The sequence below is a fragment of the Pseudomyrmex gracilis genome, unplaced genomic scaffold (assembly GCF_002006095.1).
Source record: "Pseudomyrmex gracilis isolate BER0280 unplaced genomic scaffold, ASM200609v1 scaffold_26, whole genome shotgun sequence".
Lineage (NCBI taxonomy): Eukaryota > Metazoa > Arthropoda > Insecta > Hymenoptera > Formicidae > Pseudomyrmex > Pseudomyrmex gracilis.
This window is the reverse complement of record NW_018020610.1, coordinates 362496-382871: the sequence shown is the minus strand read 5'-3', so window position 1 is coordinate 382871 and position 20376 is coordinate 362496. Positions and strand designations below refer to the sequence as shown.

Here is a 20376-nt window from a genome sequence, read left to right as displayed (position 1 = left end):
ATATATTAATTATTATATACATATTTAATTTTTATAAAAACTATTTTTATTACGTAAACAATATTAAACTTCCAAGTTTTATATATAAAAATAAAATATGTTATAACAAATAAAAAAGTTATATTTAAGTTATCTCCCTTTAGCTAGCCTNCCGCTAAAACTACCGCGCATCTTCATAGATACGTTACTGGATTCTCTCGGANTTCGTCGCGCATGCGCGTACAGCCTCTCCAATATCGGAACACTGGTTAGTGTATGAAATGAAACGGAATTGTAGATGTCGTAATGTGTTCTCGTGTAGTTTCGTGCAGCTCCGTGAAGTTTCGTTCGCTTTACACAAGTCACTAAACGATGCGTGTGCACAATCACTTAAGCCCCTTGCACAATGGAAGGAATAGCGATAGCAATAGAAATAACACAGTTTTTAACACAGAATTCCAACTCGTCAAAAATTTTATTGCTATTGCTTATTCCGATTTTCTGATCTGCATTGGTGTATTTTTGTATGTTAGATTCCGCTGTTCCTACCTTTATTTTTAAATATAAACTCTTTAAAACTTTTGTTATTTCTATCGCTATCGCTATTCCGTCCATTGTGCAAGAGGCTTTATTTTCTCTTTAGCAGTTTGATATTTAAAAAATATATGATTGCGAGACTGTTGTATGCAACATTGCATACAATTTTAAATTTTTCTGTAATTTTGAAAAACAATTAAGCGAGATAAAATTTCACACGCAGTATAAAAATGACACGTGACTACATCAATTAAATTCCCAGAATATAAGGAAAATACGTTGAAAAGTGTATAAAAATTTCCTTTTTATTGCATACAGAGTTTCCTTACTTATACATTGAAGCACTGAATAAATATGCGGGACAAAACTTTATGTAAATGTTACGCGATATACGTTCAGGTTTCAAGTAAAAGAAAGAGGAAACAAATGACGAGAGAATGATGATTTTTTATTACAATAAATTTTTACGATATATAAATGTATAATAAAGATCTATATATATATATATATATATATATAAATAATATATATATATATAAAAGTTCTATGTCCACAACCGAATGGCAAATATAACTCCTCGCAATTACATAGGTACAATATATAATGTACAATTTATAAATTTTCAATTATATAATGTACAATTCCTAATTAATATGTTTACAAGAGAATTTCGTAAGCTCAGAAATTTTTATATTAATGAAAATTTGCATATATGTAAAAGTAAAAAAACCAAGTGGCAAAAATATAGATGTAAATTTTTAGTTGAAGTTAAAAACCGACATTTTAAGAAATGGACCTTGGACTTAAAAAAAATAGCGTTTAGTTTTTTTTAATATGTCACGAACTATTTGGTAAGAAAAACTGTCTCATCTATAGAAAACCTTAGAACAAGAACCATTTCTTTTTACCAATACAAATGTTGAACCAATAAAATATTGAAAAACTTATTATCTATTGGTTTTTTGAAGTTTTTCTTTATTTTATAATTAAAGTTAGTAATTTTTTAATTTCTTAAAGCCGTTTTTATCTCCGTCTGCAAATGTTTATCTATAGTTTGCTTTGACTTTCACATGTGTGCGCAAGGAAGTTAATTTTAATTAAAATTAAAAGTTCCGAATTCGCGAAATTCTATTGTCATTTTTCAGTCCGATTTGCATATATAGAACAAAATGTGCGAGGGTGAGGAAATTGGAAAGACGTTCTCTTGGTTCGCGCGTTCCAGAGGAATCGCGTCTTTCCTTTGAATATAAACGTGACACGGTGAAAATGATATATTACAAAAAGGATCTGTTACACTACAATAATAATATTAATTAGTAACGCTTAACACGTAATGTACACGATATATATTTGCTTACATCGTTACGGATAAGATACCGCATGATGTGCAGCGAGATTGGGAATATATTATATAGATGTTTTTTTTTTTTTATTTATCGTAATAAATGATCATCTCAAAAAAAATAATTTGAATTTAATAGCTTTTTTCCTTAAAATTGCCTTCGAATACGAATTTGATTATCACAAGACACGATCGTGATAATAGCTGCAAGAAGAAAGACAGACAAGAGCTTTATTATAATAAATTTGTAGACGAGAAATTTATTATAATACATTTGTGAATACAACAACAAAAATATTCTCTGTGTAACAAAAATAATTAATCTAATTCGTATCTTTATATAGTATTTTAAGAAAAACAAACATTTTATGTCTAAATGTATTTTTATTTCTCTACTTGCGAATGACGAGACGCACTTGTTGGTTTTTTTTATTTACATATTTAATAATGTAGTAGTGTAAAAATAGTGTAGTAGTGGCACCATAAATATAAGTAAATCTCGTAGGACCATCAATCTCGCATGCATTCATGCTCATTTATAGCATAAATACAAATTTTATGGAAAAACATTCCCGTTAAATAGAGCGAAGATCCGTTTTTTGTCACAAAATTTGCTATTTTCTTGTTTTCTTTATTTTTTTTTCCTGTACAACATGGCACGTCCTATTGTAGTATTTCTTGGTGCGGCTACGTATGAATCACCAGTATTTTGACGATGATTACCGATCTTGATCCAAGTACTCTTCGTTTTTTTTTTGTTTTTTACGCCCGAAGAAGTTTTATTACATTACTCGATAAACTATGTACAAATCGCGCTTCATATTATAAAAATCGAAATACCTCATAATTTTCAGGATTCATCTCTCTGGTGAATCCTGTTACAAAGAAAAACAAATGATGGCATTAGAAGAGTCTCTCTTTTGCTCCTTTATAACTTAAGTAGAATTTCGTTCACTCGCGTTGCGAACAGATCAGATTGCAACGCTTGGCGAATTTATTCTCGGCAGTAAAATATGACATTTTTACAATTTAGAGGGTCGGCATAAAGCACTAAAATTTTGCGGGCGCCGTTATATATAAATAAAAATTTTATACATATAAAATATACATTAAAATATATAAGTAAAAATTACAAATAACTTTTAAATCGTAAAACTTGATTTTACATTGTGAAATTCACTTCATTTTTCTATTTGATCTTAAGTAGTTTCATATTTGGCTTTATATCTTTCAACATTAGTTTGTATGGCAAAGTATGCAACTCGAAAATATGCCGATCCTGTAAAACTCCGAACTAGATTCCAGAAGATTGTGGACTCTTTGTAAGGAGCTTCGGCTTGCGTAATTTATTATGCGATATTTGAGCGATGAAAGAAATTTTATAATTTAAAAAGAGATGAGAATAATTTATGCGTGCAACATAATATAATAAAAACAAGTCAATATCTTGTAAAAATACAAATTGAGTTGATCTTTTAAAATATTTCAGATAATACTCAGTAAGAAAACTGCTTAATTTCGTTTGAGTGATAAAGGTGATCGCAAAACTTTACGCGAAAAGTGTCAAATAAACATCACTTACAAGCACATTGTTAAAGTCCATCATACATCAAGAGACCAATTATACAATGATTTTTTTAAATAAATAATTGGACTAACTAATGATGTTGAACAATAATACGAAAGAAGCAATCTCGGCATTTGTTGATAATTATTTAACCGCGAGACAAAATAAGTGATCACGCTTCACTCAAACGATTAAAGCGGTATTTCAAATTTTAAGGTTCCTGAATTTTTTGTTTATAGCTCACCAATATCAGTTTGTTTCGATGTAAATTTTGTGATTGCATTGGACAAAAGTTCACACAATTTATCACTTTTAATAATTCAACAGTTACAACAAATACTCAAGAGTCTTAATTGTGACAAGTGTCTTGTATACAATTGCGATCGGTTACTTACGTTTGTGTATGATAATATCTCGATATTTCTTCCAATTATATAAAAATCGATCAAATAAATATGATATCGATGAAACAAATGTGTTGATCCGCATTTTCCATCGAATCTATTGAAAGATAGACATCGATTAAGACATCACAAATACCATCTATCATGACACACACAATATCTTCATTAAGATATGGAAGAAGCACATGAGCAGATTAGGCCATGAAACCAAGTAATTTTATAAAAAATTCGCGCCTTTTGGTAACACAGTCATTATTGCAGATTTACAATTGTTTTGTTAAACCTCAATGAAGTTACGTTTATTTAACATTATCTTGCGCGTTTTTACACATCCTTATAGTCTACGAACACCCTAACCTTGTTTTTTTGCAACGATGAGGTCTTCGAAATTTCTTAAACCGGTTCCAAAGAAAAACTACAAGCAGAGATCTCGAACGCTGTCTCTGCAAATTAAGTCCCAAGGTATTCCTCTACACCCTCGAGAAGCTAGTACGGAAAGTAGTTTTATTTACAAGCCACATGAAAAATGGCACATTAAGAATATCTTTGCACTACTTAGTCGTGCGACTATCGCCGTCGCGCAATCTTTATTTCTATTACCGTTATAGTCTTTTTTTAATCGTTTTACTTATATCACGCAATATGCACAAGTCTCTAATTTTACGTCTAATCACATTCAAATGCGGCACTTGAGCGAAGTGTCCTTTCTAAGTACAGCGGGTTTTTCTCGGAAGTCGAGCAACTTCAACATTTTAACAGTTCAGTTCTATAGTTCACTCACTTCCGAAGTCGTTCGATTTGTCTTCCCGTCCATTAACACAAAAATTTCCATCAAACGATCTTTTTTTTTTTTGTGATTATGGAACATGTTTCGTATCTTCGGAAGTGATTTTTTAAAATCACACCGTTGTCTCGTTCTTTCCGAACGGTTTCAGTGGTTGCAATTCCCGTTCCAAACGGTCGAAATCATTATAGTACTCGTGATCCGACTCCTCTTCGGAACTTCGCTGCCTAACTTGAGACCCAAATATTCCGTTTGTCAGAACCTTCTCCAAATCTGGTGTTGGGATACCCAATGTCTGCGGCGTGAGTGGACCGTCATCTTGTGACATTATGTACTCCGGATTATCTAACGATGTCTTCCCTTGTATCGTTAGGTAACCTGGATATTTTCGGAAACCATTGTTTAACCGCATTGGTTCGGATTCTATAAAAGAATACAAAAATCATTATATAGCGAAAGACTATTTAAAAATTAAGAAGTTTTTTTAATCTATAAAAGCAAATTTTGCTTTAGCTTACCTGTAAGTTTAGATTCCCCGATGAGATCCATGTACTGCGTCGTGTTGGCTGGCAGCTGCGGTGACGGCATAAGATAGTCATCCTCGTCCAAAGGCAGATCCAGCTTCAAGTCACCTACTTGTGCCTGCTGATGCGCGGAGTTAACTTTAGCGTCAAAACAATCGTCCGTTACGTCACAATCTGAAATTAATCCATTGTATTTATTATAAACAAGTTCTCATCTCTATAGAAAGATTCTTTTCCGCAACTCGATCTCTTCTGCAACTGCTTTAACAGATATCATTCTGCTTACCTTTACCGACCATCTTCAACGGATCCGAACAGTATCTTTTTGCGCTGATTGCCACAGCGTGTCCGCAATGGCCGTTGGAATGTACGTAAGACGTGGGCTGGCAAGACATTTCGGCTTCGTGCGACGCGTTTCCGTTCCCCTGATTGTTGCCGTACCTCAAAAGTTCTCTGTCCCAGTTTTGCTGATTCTGCGGCGTTGGAGAATCAGCGGCCAGTGGCTTGTTGTTCGGCCAGCAAGATTTTACCGGCGTATTCGGCGGGGAACCAGAAGTACTTGATGCGGAAATTCCAGGCGGAAGTGGAGCCCGCGATTTTGGCTGTAGATACTCGTCAGCATCCATCAAAGCTTCGGGACCATCCATCGCTGATGCGAGATTTCGTATCATCTCTTTTTCATCCTGAAGATTCAATAAAATTTAAGATAACACAAATTGCTTACAAAAAAGAACACGCGAGTTTTGCATAAATAATACAAATTATATAAAATTACCTGTACTGTATACGAAGGAAGTCTCATGTATTTGTCCCCTTTGATAGCAAGATACCGACCAGGATCTCTGGACATCTTCGCAAAATCTTCCGCTAACTCTTTGAAGCTAGGTCTGGATTCCGCATCAAGCATCCAACACTTGATCATAATCATGTACACATCAATTGTACAAATTGGAGGTTGCGGCAATCTTTCACCTTTTTCCAACAGCTCCGGCACATTGCGGGCAGAAACACTTTCGTACGGTCTACCGCCATAAGTAAGAACTTCCCAAATGGTCACTCCGAATGCCCACACATCCGATTTGTGAGTGAACACTCGATGCTGAATGCACTCCAGTGCTAACCATTTAATAGGCATTTTTCCGCCCGCGGCCTTATACTGTTCCTCGTTGACATCTAACAATTTAGCGAGTCCGAAATCAGTGATCTTTACGCAATTCGGAGTTTGTACAAGAACGTTTCGCGCTGCCAAATCACGATGGACCAATCTCCTGTCTTCCAGGTAAGCCATGCCTCTTGCTATTTGCGTGCACCAATTCAATAACGGTTTCGAGCCTATTTTATCCTTATATCTGCGTACAAATTCCAGCAGACAGCCTAGGGGCATCAGCTGGGTCACCAACATCATTTGCGACGTCATGCACACCGCGAGCAACTGCAGCAAATTCGGATGCTCGACACTGGCCATGATGTAAGCCTCATCGAGGAATTCTTTGGACGTATTCATACCGGTATCGTTGTGAAGAACCTTTATAGCGACCGGAATTTTCACGTTTTCACCTTCCGGCACCCAAACGCCTTTGAACACGTTACCAAAAGCACCGTAACCCAGTATCCCTCCCTTTCTCATCTCTTCTTCTTTAATAATTCGTAACTTTGCAAGATTCGGTTTCACTCCTGTTGGTCGAAGCGGTTCGTTATCGTCCAAACCTGTCAAAGCCATAGTCATCTTCACAGTGTTCTCCTTTTCTTTTCTTCTCTGTCGCCACAGATACATTATCACAAGAGCAATTACAACAATCACCACTATGACACACACAACACCAGCCAAAATAGCGTTCTGAACTTCGCTGTCCATTTGATAGCCGAGATCCTTTGTCATGGAACAATACGGTTCGCTGTCCGGCGGAAAGATTTTGTGAGGGTATTCCGAAGGACAGATTTCCGTGCAGTTGAAAGACATTGTATTGTTGTTAATAGAATCGTCCGTCTAAACATACGGATCATATATATTTTATATATGATATACAATAATATAAAATAATATAAAACAAGATACACACAATATTGTCAACATCATTACTTTCGTGTTTGTTACTTACAGTGTAAATTTTGTAATTCCGACATTTGTAGCACTGATTAGCAAATTGTCCAAAGCATCCTCGGCACTCCGGAAAACACGGTACACATAGCTGCGTGCCAAATTCCACAAAATGATCAACGGGACATTCATCCTCGCATTGCTCGCCTCTCTTGTACTTGGCGCACTGTAGACACACCTGCTCGTGAAAGCCGTATCCCGTGCATTTCTTACAACGTGGATGACATTTGCGACAGACACCCTTTCCAGCAAGAGGCTTCAAAGCACCTTGCTCCTGAGGGTTCACCCATTCGTAATAATATCCTGTAAATTTATAAGATGAGTCTTTTGTTAAAAAACGTGATGTTATATAACACATTTCTTACGGCGTTATAAAAAATTTTACCGTAGTGACGTTATTTTACTATTACAAATTCTTAAAAATTATTTTATAACCAAAGAGAAAGAGAGAGAAAGATATACAGATACATATATATTGATATGTTAATGTAAAATTCATGAAAGAACTACGATCCATTGGATTGACTTACCGTCCGGGCATGGCTCGTTCTTGTACAAACATCGTTCTGGTACGTTTTCATTAATTATTGCCTTTTCGCAACTATGACATCCGTTGGCGCCTACGTTGTACCCAGGCCCGTCGCACCCGTCCGCGCAGTTTTCATGACAGTGTTTGCATTGGCCGTTGTCGTTGTATTTCAAGGACGGGCACTTGGACACACAGAACGGCCCGTCCTGAATGTTTTTGCATTTGAAGCATTGATCGGCATTAGGGCCGGTGCAGGAGCCGTCGCACTCTTCGTGACACATCTTGCAGGTGTAATTGTCCGCCTGATAAATTCTGACAACACAATTAACACTAATTATTAAGCGATGCTAAAGAGTATTGAAAAAAAATTGGTGTGTAAAACGCAAAAGTAAGAACATTAAAGCAAACGAGAAAAACAAAGAACAAAAATGTAAGATTCAAAAACTGGCGCATACAAGATAAACATTTTTCAAATATGTTTGATGTCCCGGGTTTTTGCTTGCCATTGAGAATTAATGCAAGTGCGAATAAAAGCGGTTACGATAAAACTAAACGTGTTTGCGATAATACATGTATGTACGTTGTATCTTGCTAGTGAAATGGATGAAGATAAAAAATAGAGAGAATGGCAAAAGGTGAAGCTTATGTTTCTCGCGCGAAAGAGATGATCGATTTACCTTTGATCCATGATCTAGGAGGGCAATTTTTAATTGGACAAAAATGCATTATGCATTATTGGAGAAAGTACGGTTAATATTCTATAATTTTATGCACACAGCAACATACATACCCTGGCGCTGTACAGTTCTCGAGACAGTCGTTGCCTAAAATAACGTTCTTGCAAGACAAACACTGTGCTGGTCCAGATCCCCAACATCCTTCATCCGAACATTGTTCGTCACATACGAAGCCATCCTTGACTGCAATTCAAACAATATTCTTTAAAATTTTTTCCATAGACATTAATTCACTTAATTACACAATACGAATGTCGATATATAAATTGGTTTTTCTTGTCACAAACACATATCAGACGCATTTATAAATGTGATCCCTGTTTTTTTACTTACCGCATTCGCTCTCATCCCGATTGTTCGACAAGTTATTTTCCTTTATGTGTTCAACTGATTTCTGAATTCTGGTCCAATTAATGCTTTGCGTGTAACAAAGATTTTTATTTTCCACAATGATGATCGAACCGGATTGAATCGTTTTCAGAGATTTGAGTTCAAAAGACTCCAAAGAAGTTTTGACGATGTACAACGATGCAAGTCTATTATCCGTAAGCGTTCTTCCTTTGATCAATTCCAGATTACGAAAGTACGAAAGATTTCTGAAATCCTTGTGATACGCTTGGATGTTCAGAAAGCCTGTGATCTCTTTCAGTGACTTAAAGACCTCTAGTTTGTCAGGATGCATCTTTTCGTATCGCTTGCCGAACGAGAAATTAGCGTAAATATTTTGAAAACCGTTAAAGCTTTGTTCCAAAATCACGATCGAGCCGTCAATGACGGTGCAGTCCTTGAACGAGTCAATGTTACCAGAGTGAATTATATCAGTGTTTTTGCAATTTTTGGGACAAAGACCGTCGCAAGGAACGCACTCGCCGTTCACCTCTTTTTTCCTCGGAGGACAAGATCTCACACAAGCGCCGTTGTCTTTCAACAGATGCTGCGGACACTTCCTCACGCAAGTGGCACCGTAAGCGTACTTCCCTTCGGGATTGGCTTCCCACGAGTATGTTGTTGGATTGTATCTAAAACACGATTGTAACACAATATATTTATTTATATTTAATTTATTTAATAAATGTTGTCTCATTAATTATTAATTATTTTATAAGGACATATATCAGGTAGAGCTATAACATATACACTTTACGTACTTTTGCATAGGCGGACATTCCTGGGTGCACACGCCATCGTTATAAAAGTTCTTGCAGGCGAGACAGTCGCTCTGTTTGGGACCGGTACATCCACCGGCACAGAAAAGATGGCAACACTCGCGCGGATTCGGTCCGAAGCATCTGCCTTGCCAACATTGGGGCGAGCAGTTGGTTTTGGAGAACTTTTGACAATTCTCCGGACCCTCGCCCCAACAACCCTGCTCGCAGCTCTCGTCGCACTGCTGACAATTGCGTTCCGGAAACGGAAGTTTGTACACGTAAAAATATCGCCCTTCCGGACTGGTGATTATTTCGTCCCAATTGATAGTCTTGATATGACAGAGGTTGTAGTTGTTGTACATGGCCACGCTCCCATTGAGTATATCTAAGACGAAATCGATCGAGTTAAACGCGATATTACATAAAACTATGAGGATTTTTATTAAACAGAAGTTTTTTTAAAAGATAATTTAGCAATTGTACATGTAATAAAACAAATAAGATTAAAATATAAATAATTATTAAAATGTCTTTTATTTATCAGTAAAATTAATTTTCTCTGGCAATATTTGTTTAAATTATTAAAGCGTGCTCACACAAAAGAAATAAATTGACGTACCTCTGAGAGCTGGCAGCTCGAGGTTGTACATCTTACACATCGTAACGAAGAGGGCAAATTCGTGGTCGTGAACATTAACCTTGAAAAGGGTTCTGCCACGGATGATCTGTAGCCTCGGGAGGACGACCTTGCGTACGTCCACGTGACTGATGAGGATATAGCCGGTGACCTCCCGTATATGCTGGAGAAAGCTGAGATCGAAGGTTTCGTTAAGCCACGTGATCTCCAGGTTACCGTCGACGTAAGTACAGTTGGTGTACCGGTCTCGAAGATTCCGGTAGTGACGGTCCTTGTTAGACGGCAAGGAGAGACGGCCATTGGTACCGATACAAACTGAAAACATAAAATAATAAATTTGAATAAAATTTATAAGTTACATTAAAAAAAAAAAAAAAAAAAAAAAAAAAAAACAGCTCTCTGAGTGTAAATCTATAAAAAGTACTAAACTGCTCGTACGGAGCGGAGTGCAAGCGATATACGTTAAGTTTCTCTCTCTCTCTTTCTGTCTCATCTTTCTCTTCTCACAGCTTCTCTCGAGAGACTATGAAATAAACATATCTTATTAAGCAATCCGGAATAACGGTTCGTAGTTGAAATCAAATATCGGAGATTGTGTGCGCGGGACTTCTGTGCTTGGGGGAAATCGCGCGTTATTCATTTCCGATTACGATATACTTCGTAGACACCTACCCACACCGAGAGAGTATATTCCCGCGATCTATAAGATAGTGGATATTTTCTGTATGAGCGAAGCGTGCCGTATCGGTGGGCGAACCTGCACCTCCATAAAGTGCCGTACACGCGCCGCTGTGATTTCGTTGTGCAATTACGATCCTCCCAGTCGACTGTGTTCGAATGACCGGCGCATAAACTTGGAGGCACTGCGTGTCTATACTTTGTGCGCAAGTTACGGCAAACGTTTGCGGCCTCGGAAACGAGAGACAGGACATTTCCTCTGCACGTTGCCGTTGTTTCTTCGGCAAAAGTTGTCTCAAACGTATATCAACGCGTGCAATGACAAGAATTAGATAGCAATATATCGACAAACAAATCTACGCGGTATAGAGGTTTTTGCAATGTTTACTTGCTTTCACATACAGAACAAATAAGTATGTAGTTAAACGCGCGGTTCCTTTCTTGAAAAAGAGAAAAAAATAAACAAGTGTTTCGCTTTAGCACGGTAAAGATAGGATAATTAATGTTTGTTAGAATATCACTTTTGTCATGTTCACCTTCATTATACGCGCTCGAGTGAAAGCAGGAAGCAATAAATTTTCAACACGTGCGTTTTAAGCGGCGGGTAATTTTTCATAAAATTACATCGGTAATTATGCGTGACGTCGTCGCGCGATAAAATTAATCAAAAGAACAAACTTCAGGTACGAGCGAAAGAAAAAAAAGAGACTCGAGATTTTTATTAAAAATACCTGATTCTTTCTCTCATCTCAAAGAAACGACCGCCCCGCGCGCGGGGAAGCATAGTCGCACGTTCGCTCGTACCGGAATTAGGTTTTGTCCGGTTAAATCCGCGCATCGTTCTCGCAAGAGCGAGGTTCGCAAACGAGCCTGCGATCGGCATGCGGTGCCGAAAGGGCGGTCTTAATCTTTGGCCGGCGATCGGAATCATGCGAAAATAATTGCGCGCGGTAAGGACGCGCCGCATTCTTTTTGCACGACGAGTACCTGAGGAGAAGGACGCGCCGGCAAGAAGAACACGATTCCGACCGACGACGCAAGGAGATTGCGAGGGGAAAAGAACGTACGCGAGTACCTGGGGACACGCGAGTATTTGTGTCGGCCAGATGCTACCGGCGAGTGTCGCCGGATGCCAAATGCGCGTAGCGTGGCATGGCGCCAGAAGCCCCGAGAATGCGGATCGTGCGTGGATCTGCATCAACGATGGGAATCGCGTAATGGCTAAGGTTTTCTGCAGGCCCTATTCCCCCCCCCCCGCCCCAGGTCGTGTCTCGCGAACTCGCATCGAAGATGAACGACTTGATCGTCATAATGAAGAGGTATGGCGAATATTTGTCGGAATATCTCTCCGTCCGGCAGAATTTTTCGTCCACGAACGAGAGATACCGCTGTGAAATCGCGGAATTTACGGTCTGACGAGCGGCGAGAGTTTCTTGTCATCGTGAAACCTCCTTCCTCTACTCGGAGAATGATGATAGGTACACTAAGTGAATTAGCGCTGAGAATGGGTTTCGGATTCTCTGTGCGGAATACCACCAGGTGGATCCAATTTCTCAAAACAACGTAACAGCGCAATTGAATTTTTTCTCTTCTCCCTAAAACACAAGAAATAAGTTCGGCGTTTTCTTGTACGGCGTTTCGGTATCAAGTTCGGAGCTTTACGAGTAATAAAAAAAAAAAAGTCACAAGTGTGACAAGTATGTGATAAATTCGAATGCGTTATTTTGTTGTTGCCGCTTAAAAACACGTGGCTTCTAAAAATCGACAATCTACGCAACAGCGAGCGCGGTTTGACGGTTTTACGACTAGTCGACGGACGCCATGCAGTAAAACGAATTACGACCTAAGCCCGAAACAAATGGTGATTCGAGCCGACACGTCGAAGGGAACTTATGGGCGCGCGCTGGCGTGCTGGAAGGTGGTCCGATAAAAAGGAACACCACGAGCGATGATAGTCCGCACGGACGTTTAGACAGGCGAGAGAAGAACTCGGCCTCGCCAGAAGTGTCGGCGTTGAGGTCGGGCGGGCCGACACGTTCCTCGTTCTCGTTTTCCGAGCTTCGAGGCTCTCTTGCGCGGCACAAAATTCATCATTAGATCCCCGGGACTGAGATATACCCTGGGCGCGCGCGGAACGTGGTGATTATCTCGAGACCCGCAAAAATTGCCCCGCTCGCTCTCGCGCGTTGAATTAACATTCTGCCAAATTTACGACGCCTGCACCGACGTAGACAATGCCGGCGGTATTGATTACGGGCGTGGCGCGAACATCCTCCTCGCTCTATCATTTGCGAGAAGTTTCCTTTTAGGAAACCTGTCCTCGCTGTTTGATCCGAAGCAGTTAATCCATATATAGGCGACCGCGATATTGAATGTAATGATCGGGCAATAATTTTCATCGTCACGGAACGAAATTAATTGCCTCTCGCGATTCTTTAAAGAGCAAATTTGACATAAATATGGTCAATTACGAAAAAAATAAACATTGTTAATTAAGGTATTTAAAAAAAAAAAAAAAAAATACGACGTTTTCAAAAGTCACACAATGAGAGAGGAGAGTGGCAATAATTTTCGGAGACACGCCTGTCCCGAATGTGGTCTCTCGAAGTGCGCGGGCGATAAATCTGACAAAAAACCACGAAATATGAGGGGCGAGGATGACGTAGGACGTGGAGAGAAACAAGCGAGCGACGTTCCGAAATCCCGCGGTGAAGTTTCTTTTGTGAACGGGCACGTCGCGTCGAGCCGTACGTGGTCCATCTCCGACCACCTTCTAGGAGGTGAGCGTCGATTTTTATGCGGCACTTTAAGATGCCACCCTCTCCCATTAAAGGCCCAAAGTAATACGGAATAACCGCACGCCGACGGCAGCGGCGGCGCCGTTTATTTGAGCTCGTAAACATCGATATCGTCGATCGACCTCTCGCGTTTCCCCACCACCGAAATCGTTTTCTGGGCATTGGGGCCCCTCTCTTCATCTTCTACTCTCTTTCTCTCTCTCTCTCTCTTTCTCTCTCGTTTTAGGTCGCACTGTAAAACGGGGCCCTGCGGCTAAATGCCCCCGACGAAATAAAAGCCGAGTATCGTAAACGCGCGAAATAACTATCGGGCTCGAAGTTGCACGAAAAACAAAGAAAAAGAAAACAGAAAGCCAGCCTTGAATTTCAAGGTGAGAATAAATCTCAAAAAGACAGAAAGAGAGAGAGAGAGAGAGAGAGAGAGAGAGAGAGAGAGAAAGAAAATAAAAAAAGAGAAAAGATTGAAAATGAGAAGAAAATCAATTTGTTAAAACCAGCGGAAAAATGAGGGCACGGGATAATAGGAAGCTTGTTGGAAGCGAACGAAAAAGAGAGAACTAGAAACTGAAAAAGAAGAAGAATAAAAGACACGTTCGAAAAAGAATAGCGAACTCCGCATCATCTTTCGCGCAATAAATCAAAACTCTGGCTGTTCGATCGAAATTCCGAGAGTTCGTTATTATATTTCGGTAAGAACGTCCCCGAGCGAAGCAGTTTGCGACCGCGTACAGAAAACGAATAAAACGAAGAGTTCGCGTCTCTTCTTCGTGACTTTCTTCGCGAAACCTAACGGTTTCCCCGTGTTTGAGCAAAGTCGTGTATTATGAGCTTCGAAGCTTCGGAAGAGAAATTTACGCGGACATTTAATGCCTCTTTATGCAGGCATTCTTATTTTTGGTCTATGTTCTTTTTTTACGGCTTTGCGTTTTTTGCATTGAAACATGCAATTGAATTGTATGACTTGTTTCTTTGTTCCAAAACCATTTCTATAATTTTTCTTTCAGAAGGACGCGTCAGTGTGACGTCTCGTCGGAAAAGTACAAATTTACAATTGGTGCAGAGTTACATCAGTCTCTTGCTGGAAGACTCCCAAGACAGATCGCTTTGTCATCGCGATCGGTCGGCTACAACCCCGATTGATCGCTCTCGCGTACGGATCCTCGAGAGATCGAAGGACGAGAGGGATACATTGGAGAGAAGCCGGGATCGTACAAGTTTCGCGCGCGCGCGCGCGCGCGTATATACGTTATATCTGTGGCGTAACCATTTCAGGGCGTAACATTAATAGCTTTATGGTTTATTGCTTTCGAGAGTCTGCGGTTAAGTTCCTCCGCTCCCTGTGGCGCGGTCCCGGACCCCGAAGGCTACGATGCGGTACGTCTCCTCTCTCTCGTGTACCGCCATTTTTCGATTTCGTTATGTCGGCGGCGCGGCGGCGTTTATTCACGTCGCTCTACTCGATCATGACTCTTCTTCCTTCTCTTGTTTTGTCTTTTCGCGCCACCGGCGTTCGCGTTACGATGTGCTCAGCTTGACCCTTTGACGTGCACTTCGGTACGTCGTCAGCTTTGAAAGAATCGAAGGAAACAAGAATCGCGAAGAAAAATGTGTGTTTTGAAAAAAGAAAAAAACAATAATCTTTAAAATATTTAATTCTATGTATAGAAAGAGTTTAATTAAGTTTAATTAATTAAAGCCAGCCATTAAGACTGCTTGAAATAACTTTGTACTTTCTCAAAAACATTAACAAAACGAATTTTTTTAAAGCTTGCCTCTTAAAGAAAATAAAAACTACAATAACAACAAATAAATAATTTAATTTCAATTTTAAATAATTTTAATTGTGGCTCTGGTGACCTATGCAATCTCATGACTTTACGTCACACATGTAACGTAATGTGATTATGATATAGAAGCGTGAATTACAAACTGTTTTAATTATAGCTACCACAAGAAGCGTTCGCACAGTTTTATTATACGTGCATAGAGAAGGTAGATCGCTATCTCATTGCGAGATTAAGCAGTGGTAATTGTTTCATAAATACTTCATTCGATACGGAATATGAGCGCGAATTAGTTTGAATGAATAACAATTATAGGGTGCAGAAGAGAATAAATTTGAATTAATATCTATCCACTGTGTGTATGTGTGTGAATCATTGCAGAGATATTTCTATTTTCTAATATATCATTTAATATACTTACATATAAATTCTTCATGTAATATACTTACATCTAAAATCCTAAAATAAATTTTTTAAATTTTCATTAAATTAAAAATTTTGAATTGAATCACATTAGAAGTGTCGAAATATATTTGAGTATAGAATCGTAGTTGATTTAATAAAATATAAGTTAAAAACTAGTTTAATAAAATATAAGTTGATACTGTTTATTATGTTCTTTACAATATTTTAATCTAATAATGTTTATTCCTACAACGTGCAAATTTGCGAAAGAAACGTTATTAGATCGCGGGAGTCCTCGCGAGAAAATCGTTCGGGTGCCTTCGTTCTTTTTTTTGTTTTTTTTATTTTTATTTTTGCACGTTAATAAAGTACAAAGTGAGGCGAGGAAATAATGACGAATCGAAATGAAGTACCGAGGGCGGCGCGGACAAGGAACAAATGACGGTGTGCGGAATGCGCTTTGTTCGCGTTTCTCTTTCCCGACGATACATTCGCCGCGTCTCTCTCCCTCTCGCGTTCCCAACCTCTTTCTCTCGATCGCTCACGGCAGTTCCTTCTGCGGCTCTCTCTGTCTTTCATCTCACCTCGGCAACCTCAGCAGCCGACATGCTGGACCATGCGTCCGTCGAAAGGGCACGCAAACTCGCGTTTGCCCTTCGATCACGAACGCCGACCTTCCTTCTATCAAACTCAAGACACGTTGCTATCTTTAGCTTTCGAACATATAGTTTAAATTTTTTAAATTTTCTTTATTGTATGTAATATAATTTTATTACACAAATTTTACTATGTAAATAATATAATTTTATTATATAAATTGTTTATTATATAAAAAAGTTACTGACAATGTGTGTTTATCTCCGAATGTACATTCAAATAAATTTTACGGGCTCTGTAACGGACGCTGTATGTATTGCGGGACAGGTTGTGTTGAGTGTCGCGAATGAAATAGGAGGTGACAATTACATTATACCGTGGGCCGTCGCAAAAATCATTGAATAACGGAGAATTAATGCTCTCCGCTCTTGCGCAGTTCAACTAGATCGCGCGCGATAATGGTAATTCAGAATTCAATGTGCAATTTTAGCAGCTGGGGATTTATACGCAACTTGGCCGCTCTGTGCCGCTGTCATGTATGGGAGATAGATCTCCCTTCATCTGGTATGCAAACGCTGTACGCGGCAAACTGAAATCCGAATGATAAACTTTGCTTTCTTCGTCGAAGGAAACTTCGGTGGGTGTTGCGGTGGGTTGTTTAATACACGGCGACATACTCGCGATAAGCGCGTTTGCAACGCAGATATGTTATGTGGCTAATTATACGAACAGCGTCTAATAAGCTAAAGTTTTCAAATACCTTAGAATTAAATTCTTATCGCGCATGTTCACACTAATTGTACATTATTTAAAACATGTAATTTGAATTTATTTTTTCAACAATAATTATTAGTTTACAGAAGTATGTTTGTGAGCAGAAATTTTCATCGGTGATAATCTCAGAGGGTGAAAGAATCGATTTATCTCGCGTGAATCTCGCGCGATGGGCGTTGACTTAAAAGAAGCGTACGTCTTCAGCGTTGTTTCGGCTCGTTAAAAAGGAGGAAGCCGCAGACGTCACCGCAATTGTCATCTCGAAGAGCGTTAACGTGGAAGACAGCGGGAATTGTCATCAAACGATTTTTGTTCTTCTTTTTTTAGGGAGAGAGAGAGTCTTTTTTTTTTTTTGAACGAGACTTCAATTTTCTCTCTCCTCCGATCGGGTCGGCACCCAAACTTTGTCGGTCGTCGCACGCACGCAGTTATATCGCTTAATAACTACAATTTTCTTCGCCTCGCGAAATCTCGATCTTGAAATCCAAAGCCTTCCGGGGCGTCATCACACTTTATTTGCGAGATCAATCGACGATCGCGCGGCCGATAAACGCTCGTACGTGGGTGCGCGGCTGTATCGTTCTCACTCCGATATCCGTGCAATAACCCGCTCGATCTGCGGCGCAGATCTCGCGTAGATATCTGACCCCAGGCCGGTATCGTTTAACATCCCCGATCGCGCGGCACCGAGTTCAGTCTCGTCCTTTCGTAACGCGCGCTAAATTACCTGTCTCTTTTAACGTCGTGCGTGCAGCTTCAAGTGCTTGATGGACGCCTCGCGGGCTTAACCCTTCAACTGTGGGAAAGATTGAGCGAAATCTTGGACAAGCGCGATGGTCTCAAAGTAAATTCGGTTTGACATTAAAACTACAAAGTATAGACCTTTGAAACAAATGGCTCGTTTTTTTTTAATAATCAAGTAATGTAAATTATCCCTACAAAAAAGTTTTGCGTTACTGTTTGTATGTGATTATATCGCGTTGAATCGTGGATCTTGATGCGAGATTTAAATCGCGAGGCGATTAAAGAACGCTTAAAGTCACGCGAAAACATCGTCAACACAAAGATCGAGTCGATTAATCGTGAGAGTGTCGAATAAATTTAGATCTATGTTTTATTTACAATTAATTGTGGGTTGTTCGGAACTTTTTTTTTCAGCAAACATTTGCTTCCTAAAGTCAAATTTTTTCGGCAAAAGACAAGGAAATGTAAATTTTTTGCACGCGAAGAGATTTTATGTTTATTTTCCGTGATTATATTTTGTATCAATTGACGCACGTGTCAGCACCTTTCTAGCTCAGTTCGCCTCCTGTTAAGAGCTCTTCTCGAAGTACGATCAATGAAAAAGCCACCCACACGCCTCCCACCCTCGCGTCTTCCACCCACATCTTCTTGCTAGACCTGCTGGTGTTTATAGTCGATTTGATGCTTGCCATCGATCATGCTGTCAAGTCGCGGCAAAAGAGTCTCGTGTCTTCGACTGACTTTTTTTTTTTTCAAAACCATAGTCGCTCGTTGCGATCGCACGACGAAGCCGAATTTTTTGTCTCTGACATGGAAAAGTACACACATGGATGGATTTCGTTTCTTGAAGTGTTTTGTTTAATAATCGCAAATTTTATTTTTAACCAATATATCCACAAGACAACAAATTAGATGTATATTATTCCCTACATTGTTATATCGAGCGCGTTTCACACTCTTCGATTTCCCATTCTCATCCTGAATAATAACACCATCTAACGAAATTCGAGAACAGCGCGCTTCGCTTCGTGGCATCTTTCCGCGCGTCATCGCATCAATCGACGACGATTGCCGCCTCGAATCTCTCTTTCTCTCTCTCTCTCTCTCTTTGATTCGGCATACAATGTACGGCTCAAGAAGAAACGTTGACAGCTCCATTTGTGCGGCATTGAAATCTCTCCACAATCTCGCGCCGAGAGATTTCAACGCCCATTGTCATCGCGCGCGCGCACGCACGTCATCGCGCACCTCGAAAACCCTTGATTAACCTACAACAGGGATGCATTCATATCACCAACGATAGGCGAACTCTCCGGTCACGTTGCGAGACGCGTTACGTCGGTGTATATAAGTACGCACCTGTGTGTAAGACCACCTGTTACCCGCGTGCCGCGGTCTCATCTTAGTACTGTCGCACGAGCCCGCCACAAATGACCGCCAGGCAGAGAAACGTCGGATGAAAATGATTAATAAGAATCGGCTCATCTGTTACATGTCGCGCGTGTGTACGTGTGGAATTCTATCTTAATTGAATTGCGATTGCACGGATTTGCATTTGCACAAATGCAACGTTCGTCGATTTTATTTCTGAATCTACGTAAACGTAATATTTCATAAATATCTAAATAAATATTACAAAAGATAAAGAAATATATTATAAGAACATGTTGTGCCTTACCGAGTCTCTCTCAGAATTGCTAATTTTTTTTTTTTTTTTCAATTCTCAAGTTCTTTAGAAAAATTCCAACGTTGCGAGAGTCCGATTAAGTTTTCAACGAGAATAAATGAGTTTCAATTAAAAATTTAAATGGCCTTAAAAAGAAAAACACGAAGACACGGCCAGAAACGTTCGATACACTCATCGATGCTTTTAAAAAATTTCAGAAGAGACTTCAAAAAAAAAAAAAGTAGCAGAGAAAACGCTAGATTTCTACATCCGACTGGATCCAGCGACATAATAATCGAGTGTATAAATCAATCCAACGAGCGATTGAACTGAACGGTTATATTTCACGGCGAGCAAAAATGCAAAACGTCCCTCGGAAATCTGACGTCTCAATCCGTCTCTGAGTTCTCGTCGATATACCGAGCGGTCAATTAAGGCACGCCTTCCAGATGTCCAGGGTCCTTACATCGATGACGACGACCACGACGACGACGACGATAAGTCGCGCGAGGAAACGGTATTACGCGGCGCGCGGTATCTCATAGTCTCCTCTTGCAAATGCGCGCTTACGTGTGTGTACCGATAATCTCCGTTCCTGGCTGCCGCGGTCGTCTCGTTACTTACTCCTTATTTACCCGCCGGGA

General features: G+C 39.6%; 1 protein-coding gene across 4 annotated transcripts in view; it reads right to left on the bottom strand.

The window, feature by feature from the left end:
- Window positions 1–2605: 2605 nt before the first annotated feature.
- LOC109852274 (epidermal growth factor receptor) overlaps window positions 2606–20376 on the bottom strand; it is a 118270-nt gene continuing 100499 nt past the window's right edge. For all 4 annotated transcript variants that reach the window (XM_020423294.1, XM_020423293.1, XM_020423291.1 and 1 more), the window contains 10 exons: window positions 10269–10601; window positions 9650–10034; window positions 8835–9520; window positions 8555–8684; window positions 7766–8076; window positions 7237–7538; window positions 5913–7124; window positions 5424–5820; window positions 5132–5311; window positions 2606–5036 (listed from right to left, as the gene is read on the bottom strand). In XM_020423294.1, the coding sequence (XP_020278883.1) occupies window positions 4729–5036; window positions 5132–5311; window positions 5424–5820; window positions 5913–7124; window positions 7237–7538; window positions 7766–8076; window positions 8555–8684; window positions 8835–9520; window positions 9650–10034; window positions 10269–10601 (4244 nt within the window). In that variant the 3' untranslated portion in view covers window positions 2606–4728. The remainder of the gene's footprint in view (window positions 5037–5131; window positions 5312–5423; window positions 5821–5912; window positions 7125–7236; window positions 7539–7765; window positions 8077–8554; window positions 8685–8834; window positions 9521–9649; window positions 10035–10268; window positions 10602–20376) is intronic.